The 22,970-nt window shown below is 38.9% G+C and overlaps 3 protein-coding genes and 1 long non-coding RNA gene across 11 annotated transcripts; 3 read left to right on the forward strand and 1 right to left on the reverse strand.

The window, feature by feature from the left end:
• Nucleotides 1-163: 163 nt before the first annotated feature.
• On the reverse strand, nucleotides 164-10,150 carry fahd2a (fumarylacetoacetate hydrolase domain containing 2A). Of its 8 annotated transcripts, none has more exons than XM_067614112.1 (9): nucleotides 8,288-8,365; nucleotides 7,757-7,821; nucleotides 5,708-5,973; nucleotides 5,075-5,291; nucleotides 3,972-4,031; nucleotides 3,710-3,872; nucleotides 1,423-1,531; nucleotides 646-733; nucleotides 164-399 (listed from the first exon to the last, which is right to left on the reverse strand). In XM_067614112.1, the coding sequence occupies exons 3-9, from the start codon at nucleotides 5,971-5,973 to the stop codon at nucleotides 337-339; spliced, it is 966 nt and encodes a 321-aa protein (XP_067470213.1). In that variant the 5' UTR covers nucleotides 7,757-7,821; nucleotides 8,288-8,365; the 3' UTR covers nucleotides 164-336. The 8 variants fall into 8 exon arrangements, with proteins under 8 accessions (XP_067470213.1, XP_067470196.1, XP_067470171.1 ...); XM_067614095.1 differs by having other exon boundaries at nucleotides 5,708-6,000; XM_067614070.1 differs by lacking the exons at nucleotides 7,757-7,821; nucleotides 8,288-8,365 and adding an exon at nucleotides 10,034-10,150.
• zgc:152830 (uncharacterized protein LOC767682 homolog) lies at nucleotides 8,278-16,546 on the forward strand. The gene is made up of 16 exons (XM_067614053.1): nucleotides 8,278-8,383; nucleotides 10,069-10,110; nucleotides 10,223-10,313; nucleotides 10,850-10,998; nucleotides 11,099-11,207; nucleotides 11,565-11,692; nucleotides 11,790-11,889; nucleotides 12,111-12,186; nucleotides 12,321-12,406; nucleotides 13,125-13,229; nucleotides 13,442-13,517; nucleotides 13,627-13,745; nucleotides 13,863-13,946; nucleotides 14,051-14,108; nucleotides 15,701-15,882; nucleotides 15,977-16,546. The coding sequence occupies exons 1-16, from the start codon at nucleotides 8,373-8,375 to the stop codon at nucleotides 16,112-16,114; spliced, it is 1,554 nt and encodes a 517-aa protein (XP_067470154.1). The 5' UTR covers nucleotides 8,278-8,372; the 3' UTR covers nucleotides 16,115-16,546.
• A 490-nt stretch (nucleotides 16,547-17,036) lies between these two features.
• LOC137199684 (uncharacterized) lies at nucleotides 17,037-17,536 on the forward strand. Its single transcript, XR_010931830.1, has 2 exons — nucleotides 17,037-17,080; nucleotides 17,416-17,536. It is a non-coding gene; the product is annotated as an uncharacterized lncRNA (long non-coding RNA).
• Nucleotides 17,537-18,666: 1,130 nt separating this feature from the next.
• Nucleotides 18,667-22,323, forward strand: pcna (proliferating cell nuclear antigen). The gene is made up of 6 exons (XM_067614132.1): nucleotides 18,667-19,090; nucleotides 20,267-20,364; nucleotides 20,486-20,553; nucleotides 20,645-20,839; nucleotides 21,536-21,659; nucleotides 21,771-22,323. The coding sequence occupies exons 1-6, from the start codon at nucleotides 18,870-18,872 to the stop codon at nucleotides 21,845-21,847; spliced, it is 783 nt and encodes a 260-aa protein (XP_067470233.1). The 5' UTR covers nucleotides 18,667-18,869; the 3' UTR covers nucleotides 21,848-22,323.
• The last annotated feature ends 647 nt before the right edge of the window (nucleotides 22,324-22,970 follow it).

Raw genomic sequence — 22,970 nt, forward strand, 5'->3', positions numbered from 1 at the left:
TATACTGTATCATGAGTGGGTGTCAGCTGACAGGGTTTTTTACTGCTGGTGAATAACTGAGGTCAAGTTGTTGATTCGTGTTATTTTACTGTTTCAAGTCGTACAAAATATCACATTTTCCTTCCGCATAGTTACTGTGGAAAAATCGTCATGAAATACACACTTTTGTTTTTCTTTTTTTTTTCTTTTTTACACACCATCAGATTGGTTTTCACACAATCAATCAGGAAACAGTAAATTACACTGTTTTTGAAAACAGTAATTCAGCAGTTTATTCAACAGCTGACTTTCCTTTATAGATTGTTTCAGATTGTTTCCAGTAGTTTGTCTCAGATTTCAGGCCACTTTGTTGATTATAGAGCCTAATTGGTCTATTTGGCACTCCACCAGGTCTCCTTTCTGGAAGAAAAAACAATTAAGCACCTTGTTAACACAAACCTTTACTCCTTTTAAATTGAACACTCACTGTACAACTATATATTAGTGACTCTACCATTGAATAAATACATGTTGTGCAGCCATTTAATTATTTTGGACAATGTGAAAGTAAAGCTGGGTTTTGAGGTGTGGCTACAGACATGAGGACTTGTGCAAGCTAGCTCTACTAGTTCTAGTTTTTTCATTATTATCACGTATGACAATCACCTTGAGAAAGACGGGTGGCTTCCTGAACACACCCACGCCTGGAGGGGTACCTGTCAGGAATACATCTCCTGGAGTTAATGTCACAAACCTGACAGAGGAGGAGAAAAAACACAGTGAGTGGAGGCCCAGAGTCAGTAGCAATTACTTTGAGGTATAGGATCAAAAATTATTTTTTTATTATTATACATTCTTTTGACTGTGGAAGGCTCGTAGTGTCTCTCATCCACATGCACAAGTAATGCAATTTAATCACATTTTTTATTCACTTGGTATTTATTCATAGGTAAGAGCATGCAAAAATAGAGAACTTCCCCAAATTATTATAGTGTATATACTGATCCTGTGGAAGGTGCCACGAGCTGCCGTCATTATAGGGCAACACGGGCATTGTCACCAGTACGTCAGGCGGGGGAGGGGGAGGTTTTTCTGTCCAAGAATTTTAAATCAGATCAGAGAACGCTCCACTTGGTCAGGGCGCTTACGGGCAAACAGGTGCCAACCGTGGTGGATAAGTGTCAGCTGAAGCATGTAATTTCAGCTTTGAGTCGATGATGAATGAGGACCATTTGCTAGCACCGTGATCCTAATGTTCATTTATTTCTGACACGATTTGATTTGCATAATTTCTGAAATGAAAACTCTACACTCTTGGCTCAAGTTACTGAGGTGCAGAAAATTGGAAAGTTTAAAGTATATATTATGTAAATCTGTACTTAAAACTCCGTGAGGCAAAGACACCATCATCATGAGCAGTAAGCGTGTAAAGAGTGGACGTACTTTGAGACCCAGGCGACCAGCGCCTCCGTCTTGAAGATCATCTGATCAGTGTTGCTGCTCTGGACTGTGTCTCCATTAACCAGGCAGCGAATGCCCAGGTTGTGAGGATCTGGATGTGAAATGATACAAAAAAACAGCACAGTTAATATTCGTTATTGACATTTTAGACTTTCTGCATTACACAGTGACTCTTCAAGGAAGTGTACAGACATAGTTACATATAAAAAAATAAAAAAAACTAAAAGAAACTGAGATAAATTAAAGGACAGTGACACTTGTCGTCCAGTAATGAGCAACTACAATTCAATAAAGACAATAATGAGTAAATAAATGAATGAACATACAAACGAGCACCCAATAGCTGCTTTAAAATAGCCAATAAATACTTTTAACAAACTAAGAAAGAGCGGTTAACTCTTTAAATTGAATTTAACAGTGCTTGGATTATCATATAGTATTGTTTAACTAATCTGTTAAAGGACAAACTTGATATAATGAGACACGTCACCATGGTCTTCTGTCAAACATAGATGGTGTTGGAACAAATTCACGTATACATCTCTTCTTCGAAATTGGCAAATTATAACTACTACACCTAAACTAAGACAGATCAATACACAGGACTAAGCAAAGGAAGATTTTTTTTAAAAGAAAATCAGTCTTAAAACCTGCATTAATTGATTTTTGTGGCCGTTTGGGAGCAGTGGAAACAAGTTCTGTCAAATCATCAACTTTTAAGTTGATGTGTTGAACTTATCACTTTTTACTCTTCCAGCAGTTACAGAGCAACATTATTATTCACTTGGAGTCTTGTTTCTGTCCACCTGATGAATGTAAGTCAATATTCACTCTCTTATCTCTGTTCTTTTATCTTGTTCTCTGTTCTTCTCCACCAACTCCTGAGGGAAATGGCTGACTCTTTAGCTGCTAAAGTCTCCACTATGTTCACAAACTAGTCATTATCTGTGTCTGGAGTTCAGCAGGTAGTTGCACAGTTGGGTTTAAGGAGATTTTTCTCTTAAAACAGTTGCCTGCTGTGGCCCAACACGACACTATGAGAGAGGTGAGAGTGAACCAAAACAGTAAAGTTGAAGCCGGACAGATAAACAATGAGCTGAAACTCGTTATAAAGCTCTGTTGGTTCATCACTATGAGCAACTGTGGTGTATTTTCATTAAAAGTCATTGGTGTGCTTAAAGACAATATTAAGCTATGCAGATTGATTTTATAAGTTTATAAGCAATAAGGGCTAGTGTGATACAATTTGTATTGGTGTAGTTATAATCTCATGAACCATATTTAATCACACTGTACATATAGAGCCACGGTAGAAGAATCATAATCATACACTGGAGAAATTTGAGTGTGTTTGTATTACATGTCACTTTGCTTGGGTCTGCTAAAGTCTTCACCTTTCAAAAATACTCTCTGGAGGAGATCAAGAAATAAGGGTGTAAAATGACTAGAATAACTTATAAAAAAAATAAAAGGCCAGAAGACAACTTGGCAATAATGGTGTAAAATGATTCCCAATACTTATATAAAAATTGGATATAATCAGGTAGAATTGAATATGCCAGTACATATCCTCAAACACCTCAAAACCTGTTTTGAAGAGTTTTGACCAACAACGAGTGACAGAGATAAAAGTAACATAATAATTGGTCAAAAATTAGAGAGGGTGGATGATAAGGTGTGACCTAAGCCGACCCAAGGGCATAAAAACAATGCCCCAAAGAAAAACCTTAGGAGCGATTTCGTTCTTTGTAAAAGTGCTACTTGCTCTCCTTTTTTTGCCGGCAATAAAAGAACACTTTGCTGCTTGGACCTCTGACTCCCTCTTTATTTACAAGAGAGTTTTTTGCTCTGGTACCTTTTTCTGCAACAATTTGATACAAAACAACAGTACACATTGTCATGTGATACATTGTTATTATAAAATATACTGATTGCAGCCTTTTAATAGTATGTAGTTATTACACTGAGGGTTGTCATAAATTGAAGATACATATCCTTTGAATATGAGGTTAACCTGAAATTTAATGTGAACTGGATTGATAAATATGATAACCCACATTCATCAAGAATGTTTTTACCTCAGAAATCCATTCTGACTGATATTTATCATATCGTTAAGGCCGCGCTGCTGCTCCCGTCAGCCAAAGAGCCTGCACTTTTCACAGAATAGCTGTTTAAGTGATGCTGCTGAATTAAAAAAATCACACAATTGTGTAATTTCCGCTTCCTGTGTCGCTCTCCTTGCTGTGGTTTTCTCGTTCACTCTCACCTCGCACAGCATCTGTGGTTACTAAGGCGGGGCCGAGAGGACAGAAGCTGTCAAACGTTTTTCCCAGCAGCCACTGCTTCCCGTTGCGCTTCATCTGCCAGTCACGCGCGCTGACGTCGTTGGCCACGGTGAACCCTGCCACGTAGGAGAGGGCGTCCTCCTCCTGAACAACAAGTGGAGTGGAAATGAAAGTCAGGATAGATGCTTCACTAGAGCATCAAAGTGTTATTATAGAGATTGCAGGTGCTGTTGTGAGGTTCACCTTGATGTGTTTTCCTCTTCGTCCAATAACAAATGCCAGCTCCACCTCCCAGTCCACCTCCTTCAAACAAACAAGAGACAGAGATGAAGCAGATGCAGCGTTAAAAATCACACAGTGTGCAGTATGGAGCTGAGACACAGCTCTAATTGTTTGAGGGTTTTAGGTATGAAGTGTGTTCACGATGGACAAGTGACAAAATTAATTATACTGAAAACAGTCAGTAAGCAGACTAAAAAAAACCCCTTGATATCTGAGTGTGCTGTAGAATCACACTCTTGTCCCATAATGCAACACACAAAGGAAGTGGAGGCGTTAATCACAGGTGTAAAAAATTAAAAATACATTATTAATGGTGGTGAAACAGCTCCAGAAAGTTCTTGGAAAACAAATGTCTTTGTGAAATTCAATCGACGATCACGTTCCAACAGCACATGTATTATTTACTGTTAGTATACAAGTAAAGTATGTTGATTTATTGTAAACTTGCTGCAAATATAGCATACCATAAACATTAGTTGTACATACAGTATATAATTAGTGTGTAGTAGGGCATTGGGACACAGCATGATAAACAGCAAGATAAGATATCACAAAGCATTTCCGACATCTGCAGCACCTGAATCATGTCTTGTTGCACTATTTCTATATTATGCCTGAAAAAAAAAAGTACACAAAAAATCTGCCAGTGGGTGTGAAGTGATTTGATGCAAATTCACTTATTTGTGGAAATTACTTGAATTATGTTGTCATTCAAAGACATTTGAAGTCCTCTAGGCAGGCACTCATCTCCTCCTGTGGATACTGTTTTCATTCATGTAACAAGTTTTTAAGATGTTTTCTTTTTAGGATCCTGACTCTCACCTGTGACTACAGAAAAGTTTAGAGTTTAAAAGAGGATACTGAAAAATACAGTAGATCTGTCACAATCATGAAAATACAACTTTTACGTTGTTTGCATATTTTGGCTTAAATTCAATAAAGAAATAAATCTAAAGTATTTAAAAGATAGGTGAGACTATAGATGTAGTTTCCTCTTGTTCAACAGGTTTTTGAGACTCAAATCTAAACTAACTGACATCTTTTCTCGGGGTCGAGTCTCTCACCTGGCTCTCTGAGGGCAGAATGATGTCATCGTACGGTCCCGTGATGGCGCTGGGGAACTTGCTGAAGATGATCGGTTCTTTGGGGATCGGGGCGTTCTGCTCCAGGCAGTGGTCGCGGTAGTTCATACCCACACACACCACTTTCTCCGGGGCCAACACGGGAGACAGCAGCCTGATGTCTGAACGCTCCACCACACACTGACCAGACGACAGCGCTCTGAAGAAGAGGAGGAAGGAGGAATGATGATGATGACTTGGAAAGACGTTGATGTTATAGGAGGCACTAGAAGATGGTGATAATGTTCTGTAGGATGAAGTTGATGTTTGGGGAGATATAGTTTTATAAAAAGATTATGGTTCTGATTTCCGCTTAGAAAGAAAATCATCACTAGAAAGAAGTTTAGTGAGTAAGTGATGTTGATGTTGGAATTAGATCATTTTAAAAGACTTTTGGAAGAAGTTGCTACTATCAAAATAATTTATGAAGAAGATGAGAAAGGAAAAAAACTGATTAAGATGACTGATAAGTATCATATAAGAAGAAGATGATTCTGGTTTTGAAACTAATGAGTCAAACAAATGAGGCAAAGAAATGGTTAAAGTGATAACAGTGACTCAAACTGTGTCTGATACCTCTGTGCACACTCCAGACCTTTGTCTCCCAGCTCCAGCAGCTCCCTCATAGTCGAGGGCATGGAGGGGTCAAACGCCTTCAGATCCACCACGCCGAGCCCCTCGCCTTGCTCCACTCCCACTCTGATGCCTCCTCCGTCACCATGGCGATTAAACTGCACCAGGCGCATCGCTGCTCCGCACACGCCTCGCCTCTGAGGGTTTGCTGCTGTTCTGTGAGAGAATAAACTCCTGAGGACGCACAAGGAGCGAAGAGGATGTCTCATCTGTTGAGAACAAAAGAAGTGAAAGCGCTGTGAGGAGGAGAGAGAGGAAAAAGATGACAGACGAGCAGAGAGAGAATTAAAATTAGACAAACTGCAAATGAGATTTAGATGATTATTTTTTTAAATACATGTTCATGTTAACCAGAGAAAGTGACAATCTTCATTTTACTTGTTTTGAACTAACAGTTCAAAACCCAAAGATATTCATGCATTTACAATAATATACAACTGAAAAAGTAGATTCAAGATGATGGCACCAGAGAACAAGTAATAATATTCTGTTTATTGATTAACTGACTAATTATTTCAACACTAGCCCTGCTGTGAAATTACACAACCTTTCCGTGTCTTTGTGTGCCACACTGGACTTCCTCTTGACAAACGTAGCTGACAAATTTGCATCTAATGCAATAAACTTGTTAATGACTATTCTAGGATGTTAAAGGACAGGTTCAAAACTTTTCAAATCGGTCTTAAAACAACAATCAGGTGCCCATATGAGCACTGAAATATGTGTTCCTCGCTGTAATCATTCCTCTGGTTCATACTGGCTATTAAAAGATCCCCTTCAAATGTGCTTTCAATGTTAGTGATGGAGGCCAAAATCCACGCATTGATTGCTCTCCATAAAGTTCACATTAGGTTCAAAGTCTTGATCCAAAGTCTTACTACTGGCTATTAAAAGATGCCCTTCAAATGCACTTTAAATGTAAGAGATGGTGGCCAAGATCCACAGTGTGTTCACACAGTCATTTTGTGCAAAAATGTATTTAAAAGTTTATTTGAAGCTTATATGAGGCTTCAACAGTCTGAGTTAGTCATATCAAGTGGATATCTGCGCATTTACAGTCTTTTTAGCATCAAATTCCCTCTTTGTGTTTCCCTTTTGAGCTGCAGTGGAAGTATAGTAACAAAAAGAGGGACTTTGGCACTAAAGACTGTAATGTTGAAAGATACCTACTTGATTTGACTCATTTGGACAGCTGAAGCTTCATATTAGTTTCAGATAAACTTTTAAATCCATTTTTGCACAGAAGGACTGTGGATTTTGTCCCCCATCAGTTACATTGTAAGTGCATTATGAAGGGATCTTTTAATAGTCAGTATGAACAGGAGGAATGATTACAGCAAGAAAACCCTGTTTTAATGTTCATTTGGGCACCTGACTATTATTTTAAGACAGACTTCAGGGGTTAAAATTCTCAGGCACCATGCCTGATTTCAGGCATAGAGCAGTTTTAAATTAATATAATAATTTCATAAATTGTACACATTCCCTCCTGGACAACTTTTCAGGCTCACAAATCTTTTCTTGCATTAATCCCAGCTGACTTGAAAAACTGTGAACTTGTCCTTCTGTACAAACTTGTTTGCCCTCAGGCGTAACAATTTGGAAATCTGTCAACTTTTCTGACTCACAGTATTCAAACTCCAGAGAGCATGTGAGAACAATATGAGCAGTGTGAGAACAGGTATATTATTTGCTGCCAATATCGGCCAAGTGCAAATTGCTTCAGCTCGTCTGCCAACGAACAATTATCATTGCCTGTTGTCACTTGATAATAGGGCTGTAAATCATACCCATGATAAGAACACAACAACCCTGCATGAATAGCCTCAGTAGTAACTTAGCCTACCTGAAGCTCGAGCTGTAGCTTTGCAAATATCACTTTTATCTTGGATAAAATGGCATTTCAAGAAGACTGGGACACTATAACATCCCACTGCATAACCAGGACAGTTACTTTTCTTGCCCTTTGTACTCCCTCTTGTTAATACTTACCTCTGGTTCTGTACCGAAAACACCACTTCTAACTACTTCCGGTTAACGTTTGTAGTCCATGAGATCTGTCGTGTTTAAAGCGAGACAAATTACTCAACCAACGCAAACTACAAAGTGTAGCCGTGATTCTTATTATATTCTACAAAACAACAAACACTACAACACTCATATAATCTCTTTAATGCTGCATTTTACGTTTTTAATCCGTTTTAGAAACTACAATTCCCAGCTGGAAGCTTCAAACGCGTCTTCCAGTGCCGTGGGAACCTAGCAACTTCACGTACATGAACGACCTAAGAAGCATAAAATATGAATTTTATCGATCAAACATACATTTGATGCACAATAGACACTATGACATCAACAGAAGCTAAAGTCAATTCATTAATGTGTCAGTTGGAGTTTTTAATAAGCCAATAAGTCTTTAAATCAATGAAAAGTAGTGTTTCGCCATTTGGGTGTTCGTAATTACGGGTAATGAGAAGCCCGCGAAGGCAGCACGAGTTCAATTTAAGGAATCATGTGACCAACCGGAGAAGAGTGAAGGGAAGGACCCGCTGTCACCGGCTGTCAGCTGTCTCTTTCACCCTGAAGACACCGGAGAAGGAGGACTAAAATGTGCACCAGGTGAGATTAACGGCTGTTGTTTTTCTTAAATCTCATGCGCGTGCTTTTTGTTTGACGTCAGCGGTTTTCTAACGTGCAGCTTTCAGGCTCTTTGTGCATTGAGTTAACACAAAGATACACAAAGAGGGGGTTGCTAGGATAATTTACAATCAGATTTCTTCCCCGCGGTTGTATCATATTATCTATTAGTCAACAGGTTTATTTTAGTTATTAATACATCTGTGCTATGGTGGTGCATTCACGGCCCAAAGTGGGAAAAAATATGCTCTTCTCATGTTTCAACAGAAGTTTCCTCATTTCGGGAGTCAGTCAGTCATTTTTGCTGAGGTTTCTCTTTCATTTTCATTGAACTTCCCTCTCCTCTTTCCCAAATGCAACATGATGCCAGAAATGTCTGTAACTAATCAGTGTAAAGCCTGACTACAGTTACACAACATTGTTATCCTTTGCAGACAGCGCTGATTGCTCTCCATAAAGTTCACATTAGGTTCAAAGTCTTGATCCAAAGTCTTAATACTGGCTATTAAAGGATGCCCTTCAAATGCACTTTAAATGTTAGAGATGGTGGCCAAGATCCACAGTATGTCCAAACAGTCATTCTGTGCAAAAATGTTTTCATTTCAAAGTTTATCTGAAGCTTATATGAGGCTTCAGCAGTCTGAGTTAGTCATATCAAGTGGATATCTGACACATTTACAGTCTTTTTAGCATCAAATTGCTAAAAAGACACATTGCTTTGCGTTTCCTCAGACAATGTTTCCCTGTTGAGCTGCGGTGGAATTATATGAACAAAAGACAAGACAGTACCAGAGTAACAAGGAGCATGGTGAATGGCAATTGTAAAATACCATATCGTAGATCTAAATTTGGACAATCAGCCTTCTCCATACAGGACTGTCAACTCTGGAACACATTACCAACTGAAGTCAAATTAATTTCAGATGTAAAATCTTTTAGTGCTGGCTAAAAGCAAACCAGAGATGTACCCATTTTTAGGATATTGTATTGTTAATTTTTTTTTTTTTCCAAACTGTACATCACAATCAATGTAATTCAGTATGTATATTTTATTGTACTCTCATATCTGTAGTGCACTGTGGTTGCACTAACAGATATGATGAAAGCTGTATATTTTAATTACACTGTATATGTAAAGCCCAGCTAGGGACAAGAGTTGAAAATTAGCAATAGCTATAAACTCTGTGCAGTACATCAGTGTCATGCTCTGTATCGGAACTATGTTAAATTGCATCGTCCCTATCAAATAAAATAAAAAAGAAGAAAAGAGGGACTTTGGCACTACAAAGACTGTAATGTTGAAAGTTATCTACTAGCTTCAGATGAACTATTAAAAACATGCTTGTACAGGAGGAGGACTGTGGATTTTGTCCCCCATTACTTACATTGTACAACTACATTATGAAGGGATCTTCTAATGGTCAGTATGTACAGGAGGAATGATTATTGCATTATGTTCATTTGGGCACCTGACTGTTGTTTTAAGACAGACTTGAAAAAGTGTGAACTAGTCCTTTAAATAACTCAAAGGTCTTGCAGGTTTTCACACTGTGACCCACTCTGTTATCATTAACCTGCATTATTGTCTGAGATATTTGCTTCACCCTATCAGTCAATACTGGCTTTGCTTACCCGAGCAGTAAATAACTTTGTGTTTGTCTCTCCAGCGTTCAGCCCATTGAATGGACTGCCGACCTCAGGAACCAGAAGTGAGTATCGGGAGAAAAGCTCCATTTCCTATTCAGCTGCAAGTTTTTTTGGTCTTTGCTTCCTGACAGACAGCTGTGTCAGATGATGGTATTTGTCTTCTCTCTCTTTCAGCTTTGATGGCATCGTCCTGGTGGCTCACAGCCATGAGGAGCTGCCCTCCGAGCTTGACTGTCTGAAAGCTCCTCTGCAGGATTACAGCTCTGTAAGTCTCTGTTCCCCTACAAGGAGTACATTCAGACCCCATCAAGTCTTAACATTCAAACTTAACTAGATGGTGTTGAAAATCATGATATAACACCTGAAGTGGCATCATTTCTCTTTAATGCCTCTAGTCAGTGTTTAAGAAGGGGCATCATAAGACAATTAACAAGATAGAGAAACGTCAAAGAAACATTTATACTCACAAAATCGTGTTTGATTTTTTTTCAAACATTCCTCTCATCTTGGCTTTTCTGTTATGGATCACTGGATAAGTTCACTTTCTCAGATCTATACAAATCATTCAAATAAAACTAGGACAAGGACAGAACCAGTTCAATGTATAATGTCCATTGGGAGGTGATATAACATGATGCATCTTTGTAGTAGGATGTTACTGTAGGAGCCGTTTTTAGTTATATGTATATATTCATTTGTTTACACCTCCGACCACCAGGTGGAGCCTCCTTGTTTTCAGGTAATTGATGAGAGGTGTACTTAAGTGTCTACGCTTCATTTCTCTATCTGCTCTTCTTCTAGGTGGACAGCGGTCTGGGGGAGGAGGTGGTGGTCCTGAAGGTCCCTGGTCTCCCTGGTAACCGCCTGGTGTTTGCTTCCACCGGCCCAGTAAACCGTGACTATGATGATGTCAGAAACTTCAGTGATGCAGCCGTCAATGGCATCAAGCGGTCCGTCACTTGATTGTAGCTGTTTTTGTTTTTTTGTTTTCTTTTCTCATTTATGTCTACTGGTTTATGTTCGTGTTTCTCATCTTGAGTGTCCTTTCAGGGCCTTGAAAGCAGGCATGCAGCGCCCCCTCCTGGTCTGCCCTCCACACAAGGACTATAACAACAGCACCTTGGTGGCTGCACTCGGAGCCCTTCATGCTCTCTACATGGTGAGAAAAAAACTCTTTTATGGGGAATAGCACTTGGCACAAAAATGCGTCAAGGGTGATCTGACTAGAACTGAACAACAGTTTTTTAAAGGGGAACGTCATCGATTTTTGAGTTTACTAGTCATGAGAATTACTCATCAGCCTGTGAAAACATGTAAAATGACGTCTTTGGTTCTGGAGGGAGCTTGTTAAGTCAAAAATAATGATGATATTTATCTTGTCTTAATTACAATTCTTCTTTTTTTTTGTAATAAAAAGCCTGCGTTACATACTGTATGCAGTTTAAAGGACACTAGGCAGGAAGGGTTTTATATAGGGCTGCAATTAACTATTATTCTAATCGGTTTCCCCCAAAAGCCCCTGGAAGTGAGAGAGGGGAACGTAAAACCCACCAACTTCAAGGCGTGCGTCCTGGGGCTCTGGGCGGCACAGGAGGCCCAGGGAAAGAGACTGGTGGAACTGGCTGATGCTCTGGAGAGTGGGAGGTGGGTCCGATATATCACCTCATTCCCTGCCGAGATTTCTCATGTCGTGTTGTTGTTCACTCACTCACCAGCAGTCCTCTGCCTCCGCCCTCCACAGACTGGCGTGCCGTGATATCGGTGGCTCGGACCCTGAGCGTATGGCTGCTCCTCGTGTGGCTGATTACGTCCAGGAACTCTTCAAAGACAGCCCTGTGAAGGTAATAGATGTTATCATATCATCCGACATTTTTCCTAGAGTCGTCTTGCATTTCTCCAAATAATCAGGCATATGCAGAAAGCAATTTCCTCATAAAGAATTACAGTCTAAACCAATGTTGTGCTTGTTCAGGTTTTTAATGATAGTTACATGTTTTGATTTTGGATTGCAAAGCTGACTGACTGAGGCCTCAAACTGTCTGTGTTTCTTATTAACCTGTAGGTAGAGGTGTTGAGCGACGTGAGGATTCTGGAGAAGGAGTATCCCTGTCTGGCTGCAGTCAACCGCTGTGCCAACAGTATGAAAACATCTTATTTAATTTAATTGTTATCACCAATTATTAACATGGTCCTGTCTCTTTCTTACACAGGACACAGAAGGCTATAAGTGGATTTTTAAAATGACACTTGCACTTGTTTCCTCTTAATACAGGTATATCTCGTCACCAGGCCAGAGTCATCAAGCTGCAGTACTGTGGAGAAGGACCAGTCCAGAAGACGCTCATGCTGGTGGGCAAGGTGAGTGAGAACTTTCAGACCTCTTTACTCGGACTGCAAAAACCTTAAAGGAAAAGTTAATCCCGTAATGAATATCAAGGTATCGCTCAAAACAAAACAAGTTAGCAAAACAATATTCTAAAAGCTCCAAAAGGTCGATTTATTGTTCACCAAACTTCACCAGTAACCTCCAGTATGCAGCATAGATGATTAAACTGACAGTGATGTGGTCACACACAACCAGGTTATGGTGAGACAGAAAAAATAATATAATAATGAAATAACGAGCTAAATGTTGGACTTTTGGATCCAGAATGTTGTTGTTTTTTACAGCATTTTAAAGTTGAAAGGGAAGCTTAGACTAGGATCAACAATTAACACAGATTTTATGCTTCTTTTTTGTTTTTTTAAGCTGTAAAATTATGGCCAAAAGTTTCCAAAGACACCAAATACCTGAATATCAAGGAGGAAGGAGGTGGTGTTAAATAATTCACAAAATCTACAGTGAATTATATAATGATTGTAATGCTGTAGCCTTCAAACAGTGTCGGATTGGATTACATATTCACCCAATTTAACATCTCACACATGATTTTTTTAAAATATATTTAACTTTGAAGCCATTTAGGGAGAGATGTAAGAGTAAAATTGAGGTTCATGTGGTTAAAACATTTGTAGAAACTGTATCTGTGTGTGACTTCTTAATAAATGGAGGTTGGTCCTCATGTGGTGTTTCCAGGGCATCACCTACGATACTGGTGGAGCAGACATCAAGGCTGGTGGTTTTATGGCCGGGATGCACCGAGACAAGTGTGGAGCTGCTGCTGTCGCCGGTTTCTTCCAGGTGAGTGACGACCTGTGCACCTGAATGATAAATCCACAAGGAGATTAAGAAACTAATCTTGAGATTAAGAAACTAACCATTTGCTTGGAATCAACACGAACTGGACGTTGCTGAGTCATGTTGTTTATGTTCTTAGTACACCTTACTTAGCGATAGAAATGCTCACATGGAGACGTGTTTACAACATACTAAATCTCCCTCTTACGGTCTAGATCTTAGCCAAGCTGAGACCAAAACATCTGAAGGTTTACGGCTCGATGGCCATGGTGAGGAACAGCGTGGGTGCAGGTCAGTGTCATCCACATTTTGTTTTGCATTATTCATGTTCCTGTTTCCAAGGAATCAATTCGTCAGTGTCGCCGCTCCCTCTCTCAGGTGTGTATGTGTGTTTTCTCAGACTGCTACGTGGCCGATGAACTTGTGGTTTCTCGTGCGGGTCGCAGAGTGAGAGTGGGAAACACTGATGCCGAGGGACGCATGGTGATGGTCGACCTGCTGTGTGAGATGAAGGAAAAGGTCAGATCATCCTGTTTTAATGAATTCTTGATTCACTTGTACATTCTTACTTTTTTTTTAATTTTTATTTTACACTTCTCTTCCTTCTCATTGTGACCTTTCCTCTGAACTCTGCAGGCAGTACGTGAGATTTCACCTCAGTTGTTTACCATTGCTACTCTGACGGGCCACGCCATCAGAGCCATGGGACCCAACTACTCTGTGAGTACTGCTGAAATATTTAATATTGATGAGACTCACTGAGACATGTTGGAAGTTTAAACATTAAAAATGCAACAAGCTCAGTTTTGAATCTCTTTCTGCAGATCATCATGGATAACGGACCGGCCCACCGCTCTGGAAATGCTGCTCAGTGGCAGAAAGGTGAGACTATAATATGGATAAATTTGGGGAAGTTCATTTTGGACCTTTTCGGGAATAGTAGCGTTACAATATAATTTTAATTCAAGGTCCACTTACTAGCTTTCAATCACATGTGACAGGCTTCATCAGTGAATGGAGTTGTCTCAGTTGTCATCACTTCGGTCACATATAACAGGACGTCCTATATGGGTCGCCTGAGCCATCTTAATGACAACTGAGCAAACTCCATTCACTGATGAAGGCTATGAAGTCCACTTGAAAGCTCTAGAAAAAACTGTTAACTTGACCTTGAGTTAAGATTATTTTGTTAAACCATGCAGGTAAAGCTGCAAAGCAGGAATTGAATGCACACCTCTGTTTTCATTTTAAGAATTCAAGAATTAAACAGTAATTTAAACTGCAGCTAAAACAATTAATACATGAATCAATTGATTGTCAGCAAACTTACTCGGATTAGTATTTTTACTGATGACAAAACTAAAAATTAAAATTAAATGTGTTTCTTACATCTTCCTGTAATGTAAAGATGTGCATGTTTTTATTATCATAAACTGATGACTATTTGTCATAATTTTTACCTTTTTTTTAACAGAGTGATTAATTAAAAATGATTTGCTGATAATGAAAATAAATATTTCTTGCAGTCCTAATTCTTTACAGACTTATTTGGAAACTGAACTAGTGATGTAAAGCTCAATACAGTATCTACCTTTTTAAGACGTATTGATGGCTGGCTTCAAAAAAATCAAGTAACCAGCACAAACAAGGCTTCTTTACGTCACTTTTGAACACATGACACACTTGTTGAATTGCCACAGGCTTTGAAAGCAGAGCTGTGGTCAGTTTTTCTAATTTAATCATTGTCTGCTGTGAGACCACTTAGGTCTTATCACTGGCTACGTTTACATACACACTAATAATTAGATTATAATGCGATTATAATGCGAGTAAGGCAGAACCCATGTAAACACCATACTGAGATTATGTTAATGCGATTATGCTCCTAGTCAAGGAAGCATAATCACAGTAAGATATGTGGATTACTCTGATCGTACTTGCATTATTAGGGGTCAGTCAGAGCATGAGTCGAATTATTGAAACTCTGATAACTGTGCGCATGTGCACCTGGTGATGTAGCGCTACATACATATGATGTAGTGTTGACAAATGTGATAATGGAAAGCAAAACAGAGACGAATCAGCATTTCTGTGATGTATTCATAGTTATACGTGATGATGTACATGGAAGAATAAAAAGCCAGTCAGGTTAACCAAAGCTCTCATGTGTTCATTATTGACTTAAAAGTAATAGAGCATGAGAACAGGAAGTAAACAAAGCTACTCAACATCACAACTCTCTCTAGATAATCAAACTAACTATATAACGCATGTAAACGGGATTATTAAAGGGAGTTGTCACCTTTGCATGTAAACGGCATAATTGCAGTATTGACTTTAATCGCACTACTCTGCACATGTAAATGTAGCCTCTGTTTCATCGTGGATTTAATCCTTTCATACAAATACATCTTTTGAAATAAGCTTTTCCTCCGTCACTACCTAACACACATTCTTTGTCTTGTGTCATGCAGCCGGAGAGGTTTTGGGTGATGTGTTCGAAGTGTCCAGTATCAGACGAGAGGACTACGATTTCCACAAGGGTAAATCTGAGTACGAGGATATTCTCCAGTCTAACAACCTGCCATCCTCCGCTACTCCTCGAGGACATCAGGCCCCTGCAGCGTTCCTCATCATGGCCTCAGGGCTCCACAAGGTGCACGCAGAAGATTATTTATCTATATATGGCGGAAAAATATATGGTGGTAGAAGTGCAGTGATTGATCTGTATTGTTCATTTTCTGACGCAGCATGGCGTGGACTCTGACACACCTCTGCCGTACTCCCACGTCGACATCGCTGGGTCCAGTGGTCCTTTCCCCGGTGTGCCAACAGGAGCCCCCATCCTCGCCATGGCAACCAACTACATCCTGTCTGATAGTCTCTAAGCAGATACTTTCAGTATAAAAAAATTTTAAAAAAAAGACTACGGTCTCTAGACTCTGTCCCAACACAAATTGTTAAACCGTCCAAACACAAATGAGATACCTGCCGCCACACGTAAATCAAAATGTGCAATTTTTTTAATGCCTAACATTCCTTTAATACCTCAGATTGCTGTTTTGAAAGTTTTGCTCTCTTTTTCTAAGATCTTGTGACATTCGTCCTATCTACACCAAGTGTCAAATGACCCTGTTTTTAAGTGGCCTGAATCAATGTTAACACTCAGGGCTTAAATGGCAGAATAAAAATACCATCCTTTGTATGTGTTTGTATGTCTGTGTGATAAACTGGGGACATGGTTGTGTGATTTAATGATGCTGTGGGCCAGTCAAACCAAGCACTAATCATTGATCAATAAAACACAATTTAAGCAGTCACTGTGTTCTTTTCATATTTTTTTACATGGGTTTTTTTTATTATTTACAGGAGTGCTGTTTTTAAATCTTTTGGATCGAAGGGAGAGACAAGCCAGAGGGGTTATTGATCCAGACGGGGAAAAAATGAAACCTGAATAAACACTTTTGCCACATTTTACCAAACATTTACATTTTAGGATCTCTTTTTCCATGACAGTTAAGTGAGAAGATATAAGATTTGCATGAAATGTTGCAGGAAATTGTATGGTTCCTAAAAAGCATTTACTTACGCAAAACTTGTAGGTACTTAAAATTAGCTCTACATGGACCAGTATTAAAATTCTGCTTATATGTTAATGCATCAATAATTTAATACAGGAGAACTTACACTTTTTGATACAGAAAATACTTTAAAATCATAACAAATACTGTCACTTATGTAAAATTTTAAATGCAGGACTGCATCTTCTACCTGTGTGTGTGTGTGTGTGTGTGTGTGTGTGTGTGCGCGCGCGCGCGCGCGTGCACAGTGGTCAAACATTTTCTAACTGGCAGGTAGGCCGCATCAACTGAAACTCCCTGATAAACTTTTTTTCTAATGCATTTTGTGATACTATCGTGATCTAATGGTTGTATTTTGTTCTATGCTACATCAGTTACAGTCTGTGTAAATCCTGCCAATATTTGAGATCGCTAACAACAGTTTTTAATGAAATTACATTTGAAGAAATTGGGCTAACCTCAGCCAACGGTTGAGTTAACGTCTGGGCTAACGGTAGAGAGCTAACTTCGTTGTTAAGCTAGTTGAAGAAGCTTAACAACCTGCTGTATTTACGGTCCTTCTATTTTATGTTAATTGCCATACTGATGACTTTGTTTTTGTACTTCAGATTATTAGCTTTTTTGTGAGCGTATTTCTCGGTTTCATCGTTGAGGTTTTGACAGACTGTCGCGCGTAGTGGCGGGAGGCGAGGAGAGCCTTAACCTTTGGACCACCAGTTTTACCAGATATGGAGATGTTTTCCTTTGTTTTTGAATCACTTTTGTAGTTGATGGTGTAATTCATTCCAGTCTAGCTATATAAACGGAGTTAAGCTTGTGTGGTTGCTATGGTAACACTATAGCGCTGCATGCTATGCAGTTATAAGGTAATCAGATTTCAGTGCGAATCTATTGTGATTTTCTAAGTTTATAATTGTTACAGTAATGAAATATGGGTGTTTTGGTTACTTTTCTGTATTGTGTGTTTAATTACAATTGGTTGTTTATTTATATGACAGTATCAATGTTGTAATGTCATTTTATTATTCATAGTCATGGTTACTAGATTTTGTGATTTATGCTGCTATGTCTGTATACGGTATTTACATTACATACACAACCACACATAAAAAGAGAACAACACAACTTAAAGATTTCTGCATTCCGAAGATTTGTTCAGTAAATTGTTTTTAAACATTTTTTAAAAAGGTACTAAGCTGTTCCATAAATTCACACATTTGACTGATTGTACAATGATTGTTTACGTTGGCCCTCATCGATTGTTTTTTTAATTTTTGCAAATTCCTGTCAAATCATACTGACCTCTCATTTTAAACAACTTTTGGGTACTTTCAGGTAATAATTGATTTTTTTGCTCTATACATAACTCGAACCATTTTAAAGTCGACACAATGTTTAAATTTTAGAGCCTTTAGTAAACAGTGAGCTTGTTGGTCCTCTGTAAGTAGTTTTGTTTACAATTCTTATGGCTCTCTTTTGAAGTATCAAATTATCTGAATACTTCCTCCACGACTGTCTTCAGGAAATGATTACCAAGTATGTTTTATTTATATTTAAATATTTATTTATGACTGAGTACTCAAATATAGCCTACTTCAACAGTGTAAATGGGTCAATATACTTTCAGAACATAATTAGGTAGTATTTAAAGAATGGAAAGATTATAGGTAGATTTTAGTAAAAACGTATGTGTTATTGGATGTTTTTAACCATTTCCCTTGTTTGTCCTCAGTTAGCAGAATTGTCCTCTCCAATATGGCCGACGCGTGGGTCCAGTTTTTTTGCGTGAACTGGCGGAACTGACGAGTTGGACACGGAAATGACGCAAAGACGCCGAGTCTTTAAATGCTGACGTTAGCGCGGGCTTTCAGCTCAAACCCCTTTTCTTCCTCAGCAGTGGGACTTTCCCTGTGTGTGCTGCTCTTCAACCAGTCAACAACTGTACACAAAGAGTCAAGTTTTTAAGGATCAACTGAAAACTACCTGCAGCCTCTGCTTCGAGGACGTGAAATATTCTTTTGAAGTTTACGCAGACGTAAAAAACAACAACAACACAGCCACCATGTTTGAGGCTCGCCTGGTGCAGGGATCCATCCTGAAGAAGGTGCTGGAGGCTCTGAAGGATCTGATCACAGAAGCTTGCTGGGATGTCAGCTCGTCCGGCATTTCGCTGCAGAGCATGGACTCGTCTCACGTCTCCCTGGTGCAGCTCACCCTGCGGAGCGACGGCTTCGACTCGTACCGCTGCGACAGAAACCTCGCCATGGGAGTCAACCTGAGCAGGTGGAGTAAACACACAGCTCTGACAGAGAGAGAAAAACATTTAACTTTACATTAATCTATTGTACGGTTAGCTCGCTAACTCCCCCAGAAATATAAATTTGCTGACTAACGTAGGTAGTTTGACAGGTCGAGCTTCAAAGAAAAGTCGATGCAATAATACTCGAGGGTTGTTTTGACTTTGAGCGGCTTGTATGTAGATTTGAAGCCGCTATGCTCGTTCAAACAGTCGCTTCGGTGTCTTTTTGTTGGCACAAGTCTTAATAGTTTGTGTCTTTTTAATATTTGGAGCTTACAAAAGAAGATGGCCATCATGGCGGAGTTGCCCGGGCATGTCTCTGCTCAGCCGACTGCGTAGTTAACTCTTTACTGTCAGGTTTAAAGTACAGCAGTTTGTAATTGTTTGAAGTTTCCAATCGAGCAGTTTATACGTATTTATCCACAAATAAGTGTTACATATAACTTTCGTATTGTGTGAAAATAGACTTGGCGCAGTTTGAGAAGCCTCAGCTGCATGTTAATTACGTCGTGACGTCATTTGAGCGCCAATTCTTTGCATGGCAGGTTGGCGGGAATTGTTGTTAAACCCGGGAACTTCCACTTCCGGTTCCAGTTCCACTTGTGTCTTCTGTCTTTGTCACTTTACACCGGTTCACTGGATACATCTGTGTGTTATAGCTTTTCGGTGTCCATCTAATGTTTATGGATTTGTCCAATTGAATTTGTCCGATTTGAATAATTGATGGATAGAAAGTTATAGTGCCAAAAAATGTTCTGTTTCCACCATTCAGCTTGAAGATCTGCTGATTTTCTTCGTTCTTTTGATAGGAAATTGCTTTAGACTAATTAATTACTCAATAAAGTAACCTGTAGATTGATTGATAGAGAAAATAGATATTTTACATTTACTCCTTTATTAGTCTGTTAACTTTTTGGTTAGTCGTTTAGACTATTTCCATTTGAGAGATAGAGAGTATTTGACATTTTTCTTTGATAAAAGACACTATTCATCATTTCAATTTGCTGTTTTAATCATATCAACACTTCAGTATATTGTAGTATTCTGGCTTCTTATTTGAATATTGTTCTTTATGTAAAAAAAAAAAAGAATTCTGCTGCCTGAATATTTGGTTCGGTTTACAACACAGTTTTAAATTTTTGTTTCTTATTTCCATACAGTATGTCAAAAATCCTGAAGTGTGCAGGAAACGAAGACATCATCACCCTCAGAGCAGAAGACAATGCAGACACACTCGCCCTTGTGTTCGAGACACTCAGTGAGTTTTTAAGTTTGCTGTCAGCATTAAAAGTGGAATATAATCAACTTGACAGACACTGTTCAGCAGTGTTTCTTCAGCATTCGTGTCATATTTACCACTTCTCTCTTCACTCTCACAGACCAGGAGAAAGTCTCAGATTATGAGATGAAATTGATGGACCTGGATGTGGAGCAGCTGGGTATTCCAGTAAGTAATCGGTGTCCTTTACTCAACTTTTGTGTCTTACATGCTTTATGCACGCTGTTCCTGACCTTCTCATGTCCATCTGTACCCTCAGGAGCAGGAGTACAGCTGTGTAGTGAAGATGCCCTCTGGGGAATTTGCCCGTATCTGCCGTGACCTGTCCCAGATCGGCGACGCCGTCATGATCTCCTGCGCCAAGGACGGAGTCAAGTTCTCTGCCACTGGAGAGCTCGGCACCGGAAACGTCAAGCTGTCCCAGACCAGCAACGTAGACAAAGAGGACGAGGCTGTGAGTATGACTGTTGGATTTGGTTGAAATGAGGATCATGTAGCACTAAAACGATTAGGCAGAAAGTAACAGAACATAACTTATTAATGACTTAGGTCACTTATTTATAAGTAGAGGTACCAGCTGATCATGGCTTTTAGAAATGCTGATACTTCTCCCTCTTAATGGTTCAAGCTTTTCAAATATGACTTGTTGTCCTCCTTTGTCATATATGACAGTAAATTGAAAACTTTAACATTTAGTTGTACAAAACAAGTAAACTAAACACATTATCATGACCTCTGAGAAATCGTGAATGACTTTTCTTTTCTTTTCAGACTAAACGATTATTTTAAGAAAATGATCGGAAAATTAATAGATAATGAAAATAAGGCAGTAACTGATAATTGTTTTCAGTATCAATCTGTCATTTATTTTATCTATTGTATGGTCCCAAAAAGATTTTTCAAGCAATTTTTCATAATTTGATTCGAACAGCTTTATTTTGTAATACAACCAGCAGCCCAAAACACAAATATTTATATTCGCAGAAGAAAAACAAATATTCACACATGAGAACCTGGAATCAATTCTTTTTTTTTTCATTCATAGACATTGACAAGTTTAAACAACATTTTTTATATACAATACTTGATGCTGGTTGAGACCGTAAGAAAAACATTTTTTCATGTTTGTCCCTTAAATTTCTGTTTCCAGGTTACTATTGAGATGAACGAGCCCGTTCAGCTGATCTTTGCCCTCAACTACCTGAACTTCTTCACTAAGGCCACACCACTGTCCAAGACAGTCACCCTCAGCATGTCTGCTGATATTCCCCTCGGTAAGAGCATCCGTCCAGTCTTCATTTGAATTTTTGCTTTTTTTTTTTTTTTTTTTTTCCCCCACATAATCTGTTGTGGCTCTAACTTGAGTATTTTTGTCTTTTCCACAGTGGTGGAGTACAAGATCGCTGATATGGGACACGTCAAATACTACTTGGCGCCAAAGATCGATGAGGAGGCTTCCTAAATTGTTTATAACACACCAAAAAGGGAGAATAGAGAAAAGCAGGCGACTGGGACTCGTTGTGAGTGAGGAAAGAGCTGAAGGGATGTCGTGGGAGTTGATGATCCTACTGAGGTTTCTGATCTCCTCCTCTCTGATGAGCTATCCACAGCGGGAGGTGCAGTGTCAACTTTTTTATAAACGGTCAACTGTCAGCATTATGAATGATGCCAGAGCTTCAGTGTTCTGACTCTGAAGATGTGTTCAGAGCAGCTGACTGGTCCAGACAGCCTCAGTGTACGTTTCAGCACTTGTTCACTCCACCTTTTGAGTCTCGCTCTCTATTTTTGCCCGTTTTTGGGAAAGCAGTTTTCAAGTATCCAGTTTCTTCTTGTAGATACGCATTTGTAAATACTTCCTGTGGTTTCGCGTCAGTCAACCCCAATGTTTTTGTATTCATTAATTCAGCCCAAAATAAATGATTCAAGTTGTTTCCAAAATGTTCTTGTGTTTGACATTCCTGGACATAAACTGTATGTAGTTTTAGACTGAAGACAGACTCGGTGAATAAAAGTTCTTCAGTGACTTGATTTGAATAATATCAGGACATAAAAGTTAAATGTGAATCTGAGTCTCAGGTGTTGAATTTAAAACATTGCATTAGCACTGCAACAAATAGTTGGTCTATAATGTGTCAGAAAATGATTCTCACTGCCTAAAATAAAACTTGAAATGTAGTCCTGATCAATAGTCCACAACCCAAAGATAGTCAGTTTATTAATGGGAGACTAAAGGAACCAGAGAAAAACTGATATTTAAGAAGCTGAATAGAGTGAAGTTTGGCTTTTTTTATTTTTAAATAACTCAAAGCTATTAATCAGTCATCAAAGTAGTTGGTTAAATTTCTGTTGAATTATTAATCAACTAATTGCAGTTCTATGCGACTGCTACACTCAACCTTCAAAGGCCTTATCTTAGATGAACCATACTTCCTTTTGCAAACCCACGCAGTCATGCTGGCAGTCACACAACAGAGCTTGTAATTTGTACAAAAGGAAACAAGTGTCAATATGTGTAGAGCTGAATATGTTTGAACAAGTACATATACGTGTTTTGATTATTTTCCATATTTATAATCAAATTTAAA

The sequence above is a fragment of the Thunnus thynnus genome, chromosome 2 (assembly GCF_963924715.1).
Source record: "Thunnus thynnus chromosome 2, fThuThy2.1, whole genome shotgun sequence".
Lineage (NCBI taxonomy): Eukaryota > Metazoa > Chordata > Actinopteri > Scombriformes > Scombridae > Thunnus > Thunnus thynnus.

Coding starts and splice junctions, on each gene's coding strand:
- zgc:152830 (XM_067614053.1), top strand. Junction 10,314..10,849: donor CTCTGCAGGATTACAGCTCT/GTAAGTCTCTGT, acceptor CTCTTCTTCTAG/GTGGACAGCGGTCTGGGGGA. Junction 13,947..14,050: donor CCATGGGACCCAACTACTCT/GTGAGTACTGCT, acceptor CTCTTTCTGCAG/ATCATCATGGATAACGGACC.
- fahd2a (XM_067614063.1), bottom strand. CDS start 10,135: ATGGAGCTTTTCTCCCGATACTCACTTCTGGTTCCTGAGGTCGGCAGT. Junction 6,001..10,033: donor CAAAGTTATTTACTGCTCGG/GTAAGCAAAGCC, acceptor TCCTCCTCACAG/CGCTTTCACTTCTTTTGTTC. Junction 400..645: donor AGCCACCCGTCTTTCTCAAG/GTGATTGTCATA, acceptor TTTTTCTTCCAG/AAAGGAGACCTGGTGGAGTG.
- pcna (XM_067614132.1), top strand. CDS start 18,870: ATGTTTGAGGCTCGCCTGGTGCAGGGATCCATCCTGAAGAAGGTGCTG. Junction 19,091..20,266: donor ATGGGAGTCAACCTGAGCAG/GTGGAGTAAACA, acceptor ATTTCCATACAG/TATGTCAAAAATCCTGAAGT. Junction 21,660..21,770: donor GTCTGCTGATATTCCCCTCG/GTAAGAGCATCC, acceptor TCTTTTCCACAG/TGGTGGAGTACAAGATCGCT.